At 42.1% G+C, this 12,316-nt stretch overlaps 1 protein-coding gene across 1 annotated transcript; it reads left to right on the forward strand.

The window, feature by feature from the left end:
* The first annotated feature begins 613 nt into the window (after positions 1-613).
* On the forward strand, positions 614-8,253 carry she (Src homology 2 domain containing E). The gene is made up of 6 exons (XM_013274827.3): positions 614-1,543; positions 1,961-2,087; positions 3,476-3,730; positions 3,975-4,320; positions 5,844-5,963; positions 6,641-8,253. Exons 1-6 carry the CDS (start codon positions 1,097-1,099, stop codon positions 6,831-6,833), a joined length of 1,488 nt encoding a protein of 495 aa, XP_013130281.2. The 5' UTR covers positions 614-1,096; the 3' UTR covers positions 6,834-8,253.
* The last annotated feature ends 4,063 nt before the right edge of the window (positions 8,254-12,316 follow it).

Below are 12,316 nucleotides of genomic sequence, written 5' to 3' on the forward strand. Positions count from 1 at the left end.
TAATATTGTTGAGTCTTTATGTAAATATAAATCACCTTCAGTTGATTATTGTTGAGAATACAACAAAATTAAATTGAAAATTGAGAGCTTGAAAAGAAGGCAACGAGACTTCTTTAGATTTATGAGCATGTTTTGCCTCTCATCGAAAGGGCAGAACTGAAGAAGTCTCGTGCACAAGAGGGGAAACATCTTCATGAACCCACTGAAGTCCAGTCTACTGGATAACTGAGAACCTACAGACATATTTAAACTTCACTTTTCCAATTTAAGCACAATTTTTGACATTGTAATAGCTTACCCGTGTAAGATTTAAGAAATCCTGGGAACATCCCTGAGTGTAAAAAAAAAACCCATATAAATAAATATAACTTTTTTGTCCTTTGTTATCTTTTGCTGTTGCAATGTTATGTGTGTAGAGCTGAGCTGAACACAGTTATTAAACTTATTGTGTGTTGAAGAATAAAAAGAAAAGTTTTAGAGTTTGGGTTCTGGAAATAAAAAGTTTTCATGAGATTTACAATCTTCCTTGTTGAGTAAAACTGCCACTCCGCCCCGTGCGCGCAGCTCCTCCCCAGAAACCAGCGACATCCCCCAGTCTGCTCACTCCAACTTTCCTCTCCTTTCACTCCTCTCATCACTTCGCCTGGTCGACAGACTGGACGCACTATCTCACGCTCCGGGAATGGGATCTTTACTGGGTTCAAAGAAAAACTTCCAATTCTTTCGAGTTTATGCTCTGCAAAAGTTACTTTTCAAACTGCAGGGATAGTTGTTACTGCAGGTGCAGGGTGACAGCAACACAGAGCAGCTGGCTAATGATCTCCAAGACGCACCAGAAGTTGTGAGAGAGTCTCAGGAGCTAGGAATCAGCATAGAATCATAAAGTGGGATCTGCTTAAAGTGATTAGTCAGATATCCTTGCATACCAAAGTTACTTCAGTCGAAGTGTGAACAAAGTGAGTGTGCGTAAAGTTGGAGCTGTTGAGGAAGGCTAAAAGTAACTTTTAGGGGGAGGCTAATGCAAGGAGGTGGGAAAAAATCCAGTAACTTTTAGTAACTTTTAAAATCAGTAAGAAGTGTCATCAACTTAACAACCATGGCAAAATGGTTCAGAGATTTCCCCATCAACCTGAAGAACGGAAATGAAAGAGTGCGCTCAGCCTCCGAATCTGGTCCACAAACTCGACCCAAACCTTCATTTTCACGAGACAGTTTGAAAGGAAATCAGCGCAGAGATGGGGGAGTGGGGGGTTTGTTGGCAGGGAGAAATAGGAAGAATTCGGCTACAGAACTGGGTCGTAACAATGCTGGTTCTGGTGGAACAGTCTGGGACAGTCTCACGGCTGGAAAAGGTCGCAAGAACACCAAGAGCGACACCGCGTCATCGGATGAGAACCGCCAGGTCAGGACCTCTAGTGTGGCTCAAGCGTACATCAGCAGGATGATCAAAGTGGACAAACAAGAAAAGACCCCCAAACTCAATGGGATATGTGAACAGAAGCTACCCGAGAACGAGAAAGGACGATCTGACATTAAAACAACGGTGAGTAACTTATAGAAATTATATAACATGCCCATATAACATGTCTTCATATTTCAGCAGCTATTTATTTATGAATTAGTTCATTAAAACATCATTATAGTACAGGGCTTAAGGTCAGTGCTTTCCTTTGTGTTTTCCCTCCATGTCTCAGATCATAACCCTGTATTCAGTTTCCATCGTTCTCAAAAGAATACAATACAGTTTCACTTCATTGTTTCAGATCACACAGGCAAACACAATGCGCTGACCTCTTTGCACAAGTATTTCCGCTTGTCCCTCCATTACTTGTCACTCAGTCATGGACACCACACACATACACACACGCACAGACACACACACACACATGCACACTGCTTGTTGTCTCTGTGACTTTTGAATAGGTAGCAGGCCGGCATTGTGCTTTTCCCTTTTCAACAGCTGATTATCCTGGAGGACTATGCAGATCCTTTTGATGCGGAGAAAACAAAGGAGCAGAGAGAAGCTGAGAGAGCAGGAGTGAATGATGGGTACATGGAGCCTTATGACGCCCAGGTCATCATCACAGGTGAGGTCAGGGTCACATGATCTCGTATCTCAGCAGCCAAAGTTTTATTATGAAGGTGCTTCTTGGCTTTCCGGAGTTTTGGACTGTTTTCTCAGCAGCTGAGCAAATGTGAACGACATATTTTTGTGAATATAGCAGAAGAATTCAGTCGTGAACTTGGTCCTACAGCACATCTTTAAACAGAATGGCAGAATCGCTTATAGAAACACAACAATAACACTAGCAACATCCTTCCTACATCTTCACCTTGTATTTTTTTCTTTAAGTTGACTATCTTTTATTTTTCTGAGAACTTAATTCCAATTTTTTAACCTTTTGCTTCACTTTGTATATCGTGCTTGATAAGCCAAGTGTATTGTGAGCTCGTAAAGGAACACTAATTATACATCTTATTTAAGTTTATCAGCACTTAGACTGCATCACATTCTTGTTAACTTATCATTTTAAAGGGACTGAGAGCCAAGCTAGATCCTCAGTCTCTCTACTGACTTCCCTCCCCGCTGGCGGTGGCTATAGTAACAGTGTTGTGCAGGGACAATGGGTGCAGCTTCCTCTTCCAGCTTCCTGTCTCCTGCCTCTGTTTCCTTTGCCCCATTCTCTCGATAGGACATTGGCCCTAATGCCCTCCTGCCTCCCCTTCCACACATACACAAACACACAGAGACAGACACCAGATACTTTATGGTCCCCTGCATGTGACAAGAATCGAAAGCCCCCCTCTCACCCCTCCCTAAAAACCTACAGGTTTCCCCCCGGTCTCACCCAATCACTTCCCAACAGTCAGGAAGCGGTCCGGTTAGTGAGCCAATCAACGGCTGTGTTGACCTTTTCTTCCTGTAAATCCATTGTTTGGTCACACAATAGTGTAGACACACAGGCTACCTGCCGGGCACCAAATGAAAAAACAAAAAGGAACATAACAATTAAAATTCCCCGAAAATGTTAAAAAAAGACAATATTCAAACAATACTTGATTTATTTAAAAGAAACGAGCAAATGAAGGACAGAACAGTGGAGTCTATATATGTAATCAGCACAATGTTGCTTTACAGACTGTGTGGTGTAAACTCCTAATTTGTGCACTTGAGTGAAAGCTTGTAATAAACTAAGGATGTTTCTAAACGTCAGTTTTATTCTGTATTTTGTCCAAAATATCTGATTTGGACTATAGTGGTTATGTTTGAAATGGCACGTAAATTATTTCAGTAAAAGTACATTTTTAATTTTTTTCTACTGTAATTTAGTTGTTTTTCTGAACACATATTGTAAGGGAAATGTGCTTTAAACACTAAGGTGGGGGTGTAATATTGAAGGGAAGGCCAATTATGTGCCTTTAGCTGTTCAAGTCTTATATACAGTTAGCTAATCACATATCCATTCTGCTGTAGAGGTTCGTAGACGGGGCTCCAAAGACCTCTTGAAAGTATGTGTCCTGTTGGATCGAGGCCAAAGCGAGGGGAAGGCAGAAGAGGTAATGCCTGCACCCCCAAACATCTATGACATACCCTACGAAGGAGGACTGGAAGGCGACAGTGAGGGCGTGTGGATCCCTGTCACACGACCGGAGTCTGATGTCCGTCCAGCTGGAGAGTACGAACTGCCGTGGGAGTGGAGAAAGGAGGACATTGTTAGAGCTCTGTCAGGTAGAGAAAAGGAGGGAGGGATCATGGGAAGGGTGGGGGTTTAGGGTTTAGGGTGTGGAAGAAGGATAACGAGGATTTTGTTTGTACAGCACACACATAACAGCAATTTTGTGTTTACTTTATTGAGGAAACAAAACAATCCTTCTGAATTAATTTCCAGAGATATGTTTACTTTGGTATCACTGGCATGCTTTGATAGAACTTTATTATGAAAGGTTGATATTGTCTCTCCTGCTTCTTTTAGCTCAGTTTGAAGCGGTGGATTGTTCTCTCAGTAAAGAGAACAATTCAACCCCTGGTCGCCAGCAGCAGCAGCAGCAACAGCAGCAGCAGACCCTGAGGCAGAGGAACTGGAGCCATAAAACACTTGTCTCCTCTTCTCCTTCATCTTCCTCCTCCTCTTCCTTTCCATCTTCTCCTATTCTTAAACTCGCCCCTCTCACACAGCCATCTTCCTCCTTTCCCACCCTCAAGCTCTCACCCTCGTCCAGCCCTACCAAACTTTCCCCTCCATCTCCTACCTCTCCCATTCCCCCACTGGATGGGGAGGCGACCAAAATGGACCCCAGCGTGCCCCTGGAGAAGCAGAGGTAAGGAAGGGGGGAAAAAAAGGCATATTTGTGTCCATAAGTAAGGACTGAAACAAGTAAAGTTTTGAGTAACAAATGAATAATATGATGACTGCAAGCCACCATATTTATTACATGGCAGTGTTGACATGTTCAAAAATATTATGTGCATTACCTGAGACATTTAAGACAGGTTTTTGAAGCGCAAAATATACTTAAAAACAATTACATTGAATGAAAAGTCAAATAAACAAATCTGCAGTACTTTAAAAAGATTACATAACTGTATAAAATTTATTAGACCTTCATCTCCAGAAGGAAATTCCCTGTAAAATAAACATATACAGTGATATAGATACCTTATTTGTCAGCTAGCATGGTGTTAAGTGAATATGTCCAGGGTTTAAATCCAACCTCTTAAGCCCAAAATATTCCCCAGGGAAGAGTCTTTTCTTTTTATGTATCATTTCTTTGATAGACCTGTGACCTACCTCTCACCTCTGCATGCTGAAATCAAATTTAGCACCCACTACAACATCCCTGAACAGATTTAGTGGTTGAAAGGGATTAAACAAATGAGACGACAGGTTAAGAAATCTGCTCACCTTTATCTCAGATCTGTGTATTGTAGGTCTTTATTTAAATTAATCACATTTCCCAAAGCATCGTCAGCGTAAAGTGCACCTCATATTTGCTTGCTCTGTAGCTCCACGCTGCATTTTTTTTATTTATTTACGATAAGCCTACAATTTTTAGAAGAGCCCTCCCTTCCCACCCCCATCTACCCAGTTGTTTGGCTGAAAATCAGTTTGACTTTGTAAAGGTTAAAAGAAATCAAGGAAATTTCCATCATGAAGAGCCGCAAAGCCAGATACAGTACAGTACAAATACAGGGATACATAATATATTACACATGGAAGTGCAGATAATTCTTAGTGAAACTAAGCTTTTGCTACCAGACGGGTAAGTCAGCAACAAACCTCCCGATGAGACGCTGAGCATAAATGTTGGATGAGAGGTGCAACCTTAAGGTGAGACAGAGAAGTCTCACTGTAACTCTAAACTTTCCTTCCCCGTAATATTAAAGCATGGCGTTTCTTTTTAGATGGGACTTAACGTTTGTTCTTCTCATGTTGTGTTTGAATGACAGTGTGTTTTGGCTCCTGGCATCCTGTTTATGTATGGTTCCTGCCCGTGGCCACTGTCAACACCACCTTGTGTCCTAATAGGCCTTTCTGGACACCCTACAGAGTCACATACACATTCATTTTATTTACCGTGGCGTCTCCAGTTTACCTTTGACTTTGTTGACTCATTCCTTCTGCAGTACATACCTGCCAGTCTAATTTGCACTGACTGTAATTTATTGTCAGCGAGTTTTTTTCCTCCTGTCAATCCGTCTCTTTTTTCCTCTTTCGGTGATATCATTAACTTGGCATCTCTCTTAACTCCATATGTCACAATGCTATATGTCACTGATCTGTTGTGTTTCTCTCCGCACCCTGATCCCCGCTATCTCCCTCCTCCATCGCCTCAATGCCAAGCTGGTACCATGGCAGTGTGAGTCGGCAGCAGGCTGAGGCTCAGCTGCAGCGCTGCAGGGAAGCCAGCTTCTTGGTGAGAGACAGCGAATCAGGAACCAGCAAATACTCTATTGCTCTGAAGTGAGTGCACGCTGTCATACAGCATCGTCATGAATGCGCATAGATTTTGATAATCAAATCCGTCTTTCCGATTTCCTTCCTTTGATTGTACGCAAAAAATTGTAAAAATTGACACAGCACATTTATCCTCTGCTATCACATGTATTTTAAAGCTTAAAATTGAATGCTCTCATTTTCCATTAAATACATTTAGGCGTTGTTTCTCACTGACATTTTACCCAGCACCGATTAAGCCAGATTTGAGCTTTTTTTGAGGCGCTGCTGAGGAGCTACAATAGCTGCCATTGTAGTGGAAACCTCTAAGGTGTTAATGCATGAGAATGTGTGTCATTTGTAGAGTAGACGCTTCCAACAAGCGTGCCAGGAACAGGTTCTCTAGGATAAAGACTGAAATCCTGTGGTGCCATTGTGTGTGGGAGTGTGTGCGTGCGTGTGCTCATGCGCCTCAGTGCACATTTGTTGTACGCTGCTCATTCATTTGAGAGTCCACATCATTAACCCCATTTAAACATCCACTGAACTCAGAAAATGCACAGCCTCGTTTGGAGAGAGATAATATTTCCGTTTTTTTTTCATCTCTTCTGGTTGTGTCATCTGTGTACAGGACTGTCTCTTCAGAGAAAACTGATGATAAATACACATTAAAATGCATCTTTCTCTCTGTCTCGTTCCACTAGGACCAGCCAAAGCTGCGTGCACATCATTGTGGCCCAGACTAAGAGCAGTAAGGGCTTGTGCTACACGCTGGATCAAAGCAGCTGCGTTTTCTCCAGTATCCCTGAGCTGGTCTACCACTACTGCACACACAGACTGCCTTTCACTGGAGCAGAGCACATGACCCTGCAGCATCCTGTGCCCAGGCCACACTGAAGATACACAAAGAAAGACACACTCAGACACAAACACACATACTCGCACACAAGCACAGACATTTATACACAACTCTGCACAGGCACGTACATAAATATGTTGATATATGTGCACACACAAACCCAAAGACATGCTGCTTTGGATTCTTGTTTCTGCCCTTATAGATTATATTTTTTGTCACCAACATGCGCTACCTAGTGGTCAAAATCAGACACTACAAGTAAAGCAACTAAAAACCTGAATATTTTTTACCATTTAAACCAACAAGACTTTGATTCCTGAAATCACCACCTGAAATTATATGTGTATCTATAAATAAAATTTCCGGTGGACTCCCCTTTGCCTTCAGGTCTGCCTTAATTCTTCATGGCATAGATTCAACAAGGTGCTGGAAACATTCCCCAGAGATTTTGGTCCATACTGACCAGATCGCAGTACAGAGTTGCAACAGATTTGTCACTTCTGGTGGTTTGAACAATGCTCAGTTAGTACCAAGGGGGCCAAAGCATGCCAGTAAATACCATTACACCAACACCACCAGCCTGAACTGTTGATATAAGGCAGGATGGATCCATTCTTTATCCCATTGTTTTGCCATATTCTAACACTGCCATTAGAAACTGAGACTTATCAGACCAGGCAACATTATTCAACCTGTTGTCCAATTATGGTCGGCTTGTGCAAACTGTAGCCTCAGGTTCCTGTTCTTAGCTGACAGGAACACTAAGACCAGCCCATCAAGCACCAATATTTGAGCCACAACCAAAGTCACCTTTTTAAGTCACCCATTTCTCCGACTCTGACGCTCAGTTTGAATTTCAGCAGCTTGTGTTGACCATGTGTACAAGCCTAAATGCATTTGGTCGGTGCCACGCAATTGGATGATTAGATATATTAACAAGCAGTTGGACAGGTGTACCTAATAAAGTGGCCGACTCTTGTTAGTCTCTCAGTGTGGTCGATACACCTAATTGGAATACATTCACTCATCCATCTGACATGTCAGTCAGCCTATTGATCTATCCCTAAAACTGGGCACATTTGCCGACCACTCCTAATGTCAAGAGAAAGAGCTTTATTGATTGGATGATTAGACCTGGTGTAGCGAGAGGAGTCTTATCACATTAAAGTGTCCTGTCAGCAAAAATGGTTTTAGTATGTATAAGTGTTCTCTACTGCAAATATGTGAATATCAGCCTTTATTTACCTTCCTTCACAGTCAATTAAATACCGTATGAAGCCTTTATGACTTAAAATCTGTCTTCCTTTGCTGTGAATGACCTGCACCTGTGCGTAAACACTACATGTATGGAGCGATTGTTGGCTATCCACTGTTTTTTGCATCCCTGTCACAATGTTGTGATCTGTATATTAATGTTGTAAAACATTTATTCAGTAAATAAAGTACAATTCATTTTCAGTGAAGAAAAACAGTGTTATTAATAGACACAGACATTGCCAGGAGCAAAAAGTCAAAGGAGGGGGGGTTCAAGGAAAAAGGCAATATGACGGAGATGAGAAGCTAACCAGAGTAAATCTGCTGGCTGTTCTTCTGTAGCTAGAAAACCTATTGACCTGAGTGTGAAATCAACACAACACAACACACACACACACACACACACATATTTGTCATAAACAAATACTGACAAACCTGAGCACACATACACCCAGAATGCATACGTAACTAGTGCACACATAACTAGCATTTACTCACACAACCCCAAAGGTGCCATATTTAAATCCTTGCCAACACACACGAAGCTACTCACAAAACAGGAAAAAGCTTTACCCTCGCAGTGACGCATGGAAGCGTGTGTTTGTGCTAAGATATGTCTTACCAGCAAACACCAGTGTGCTGAGTTGTATGAGCATCTCTTACAGAATGTGTGTGCATGACTGCATGTGCAAGCATGAGCGTGTGCACCCATGTGTACACTCGTATATGTACACACAGTTCTGCTCTGTCTCTGTGTGTGTGTGTGTGTGTGTGTGTGTGTGTGTGTGTGTGTGTGTGAGAGAGAGAGACATTTTTCTGTTCAGGGATTACCATGTTGCCATGGTGATTAGTTAGACTGAGGTAGTGCTGTCCCTACAGGGAATGATGAGAGGGAGGAGAGAGGAAGAGGGAGGAGAGACAAGCTGCAATATATAAAAAAGGCTATGAATAATTGTAGCCATAGTAGCATCGAAGGTCCCCCACAGAACAGACTGCCTGGTTTGTGAATGGAAAGCTGCAACGTGTTACATCACAGAAGTTAAAAACTAATTAACTTAATTTACTGCTAGCTCATAGATAAAATTTATTGATTGTGTGACGCCTCCTTAACTAGCCAAAGTCTGTGGTCTGCTCTAAAACAAAACATCTAGCACTCGCTGATACTTCAGCAACTCAGATGCTCAGTTTGCACAGGCTTTATTTAACCTAGACATTCCGGTTCAAGGGCTGTCCCTAATCTTGGCTATCCTGCTACCCAGTGTGTCACAAATGGCAATGTTACACAACAACAGACAGCACTAACTACTCTGCCCTTCCTGCCATCCATGTGATCTGTCGTGGTTAGTCCTGTATGTCCTCTTAATTAAATCACAGAGCGGGTCAAAATAAACAAGAGGCCTGGGGTGCTGGATGCAGGATTCTGAGGAGTCTGTTTTGGGGAAAGTTGTTCCTGGTATTCATCCAGCTTAACATCTTAGATGCTTGTTTGCCTTTTGTTGGCCTTTAATATAATTGGTGCCCAGTGAAAAGCATGCATGCATCTGTGATCATAGGCATGTTTTATCATGCACTGCTCAATTAAGATCTTTGCTGTTTGCATATAAGATGTCTTCTTTAGGAGTGGTGGAAATTAAATGTGCAAAATAAACAGGTATGTGATTATTTTACAGTGCAGTCTTTATTCTGGACATCAAAGATTTTCTCTGAGTGAAGGTCTTGAGCCACCCCTCTGTATATTTGGCTAAAAAATGGAAAATATGTGGAGTGATTTATTGAAACATGTGCAAACACAGTATATTAGGCAAACACAAAGTTTGGGGTCATTCTCATGCTAGAAAATGAAACTTTTGCCCATCAGATGCTTTCTAGATGGTAGTGCAAGACAAAATCTGATGGTACTTTTTTACCTTCATGATTTCATACATTTTTACAAGATCTCCAACACCACTGGCTGAAATGCAGGTCCAGACAGAGCCTCCGCCGTGTATTACAGATTGCTGTAGTTGTACCTGTTGTACCTCTCTGCTGACCTCATCCGTAAATACTGATGATTTGAACCAAATATTTCCAATTTATGATTCATCACTTCCATAAGCATTCTGGTGCCGTGGTTAGCACTGTTGCCTCACAGCATTTCTGTGTGGAGTTTGCATATCTGCAACTTAACCCCACAGCCCACAGGGGTACCCCTCCTCTAGTATCCTCTTAAGTATTGTGCTATTCATAATTTCTAAATTATACAGAATTTAATTCCTCTCGTGGCTAATGACAGAATTATCTTGTGTTTGTAGTGATAATAATACATTTCCCAAATCCTCCCGGAAAAAATAAATATCAACTCAAATAGTATCTATCCATCATCTATCCATTGTTCTTACCTACTTTTCTAGTTTGGGGTAGCAAGGGGCTCAAACCCATCTCAGCTGTCACAGGGGAAGAGGCAGGGCACACTTTGGACTGGTTGCCAGTCCATCACACGGCCAACACAGAGAGAGGCAGATAACCATTCATGCTCACATTCACACCAATTAGCCTAACAAGCATGCCTTCAGACTGTGGGAGGAAGCCAGGGTACCAGGGGAGAACCCACAGGCACAGGGAGAACATTCAAACTCAAACAGAAGGGCCACAGCTGGCCAGTGGTTTCTATAACCATGAACCCTCTTATTTACTATAGAATATTGTAAGCAAAAACATATTTTGAGTGAATTAAGCATATTTATTTCTACTTGTTAAATTTCTCATTGTGAAAGAAAATGACAAGAACCGGCTTATGTCAATGACAAGACCTGATACATAAATTTAAAAAGGAAATTTTTAAAGATTTTTGGTTTCTAAAACTCAGACTACTAGGGAGATACAACAGTTTAGTAAGAGTACAATAAACTTACAGCAAAGAAAAATAACATTAATTAGAAAAACTACAGGTTTTTATAAGTGCAGTCACATTCCCCCACTGTAATTTCTTAGACTTTGTTGAATCTTGTTCCGGTAATCACTGTGTGATTCATAGTTCTGATTTGTGTTTCCCAGACATGACAGAAGCACAGGAAGTAACTGCAGCCACTAGAAGACAGAATGACAGCAGGAGAGGAAGGGACAGAGGAAAGAAGCGAGAGAGAGGGAGTGTGAGGTGGTGTTAGGGGAAGACAAGCACTCGTGGGGGTCCCAGCTTTTAAATAATTCAGAGAGAGACTCACAGCACTCAGTGAGGGGAGGAGCACTGTCAGGTCAGCTCATTCGCTGCAAAGCAGAGGTAGAGCGGGGGGGAACGGAGACAACTGTACAGCAGAGGGAGGGAGGAAGAGTGTATAAAGATAGCAGAGAGAGAAAGACATGCAGAAGACTGTGGAAGAGTTTGCTATTGTGTGCATTTATGCATGAGTGTGTGTTTTGTGCACGTGTGTTCACCTGTGTGTATGTGTGCTTCAGTGACGAAAATAGACAAAACGAAGGAGAAACAGGTCGCTTCCTCCTGGAGCTTTCTGGTTTCTCCGAGTCACTATGGCAACCGCCTCCTCCCTCCATCCCATACCTCTGTTTACTTGGCTTTTTTGTCCTCCCACGCTCTTTTGACTTCCTTCCTATACCCCTCCTATTTTTTTTTTTATTATTTGCTGGAGTCCCATTGCCCTTCATCGCCCCATTCAGTTATCATCAGATTGTGAGTCTCAGCTCTTTCTCACTACATGGACACATTTGATCTTAACTCCCATTTGCAACTTTATTCTGTGCAGCTCAAACATGTTTGCCTTTAAGATTAGGAGTCAGAGGTCACTTTAGTGGCCTAAAGGGTAGAGGAGAAGGGCACACAGAAGCTTCAACTTTCAGACTACAGACCATCCTGGGGAGCCTGTGTGAGGCTAGGGATAGATGTGGGGTGTGGCAGATACCAGAGCATCAAATTAACACACACGCACATCACTAGCCAGATCTCTTATGATTTACATTTACAGTTAATATTTTCAATATAAGCAAAGCCAATGTAATCATATTTATAGCTTATGTTTAATTATCACAGCTACCATCTCCACAAATATTTGGCCTGGAGCTTTAACTAAACATAAAAATCCCATTAAGTTTGACAAGGTTACTATAAAGTCAGACTGAGCAGCACACACACCCTAGGAGTGCTTAATATTATATTATGGTGATGTGTGACTTTGTGCGGGGAACACACCGGCATCTCTAACTGAGATACGGAGTCTCAGAGGTATGCCACATCCTCTCCTCCCGTCTCCCCCACCCTGCTCCTCCGCGCCCCCCC

This window comes from Oreochromis niloticus, linkage group LG11 (assembly GCF_001858045.2).
Source record: "Oreochromis niloticus isolate F11D_XX linkage group LG11, O_niloticus_UMD_NMBU, whole genome shotgun sequence".
Taxonomy (NCBI): domain Eukaryota; kingdom Metazoa; phylum Chordata; class Actinopteri; order Cichliformes; family Cichlidae; genus Oreochromis; species Oreochromis niloticus.

What these genes read in the sequence shown, in the direction of transcription:
- she (XM_013274827.3), top strand. Translation starts at nt 1,097, where the DNA reads ATGGCAAAATGGTTCAGAGATTTCCCCATCAACCTGAAGAACGGAAAT. An exon ending in GATCTGACATTAAAACAACG is followed by an intron (nt 1,544 to 1,960) that starts GTGAGTAACTTA and finishes CCTTTTCAACAG; the next exon opens with CTGATTATCCTGGAGGACTA. An exon ending in GTGCCCCTGGAGAAGCAGAG is followed by an intron (nt 4,321 to 5,843) that starts GTAAGGAAGGGG and finishes CTCAATGCCAAG; the next exon opens with CTGGTACCATGGCAGTGTGA.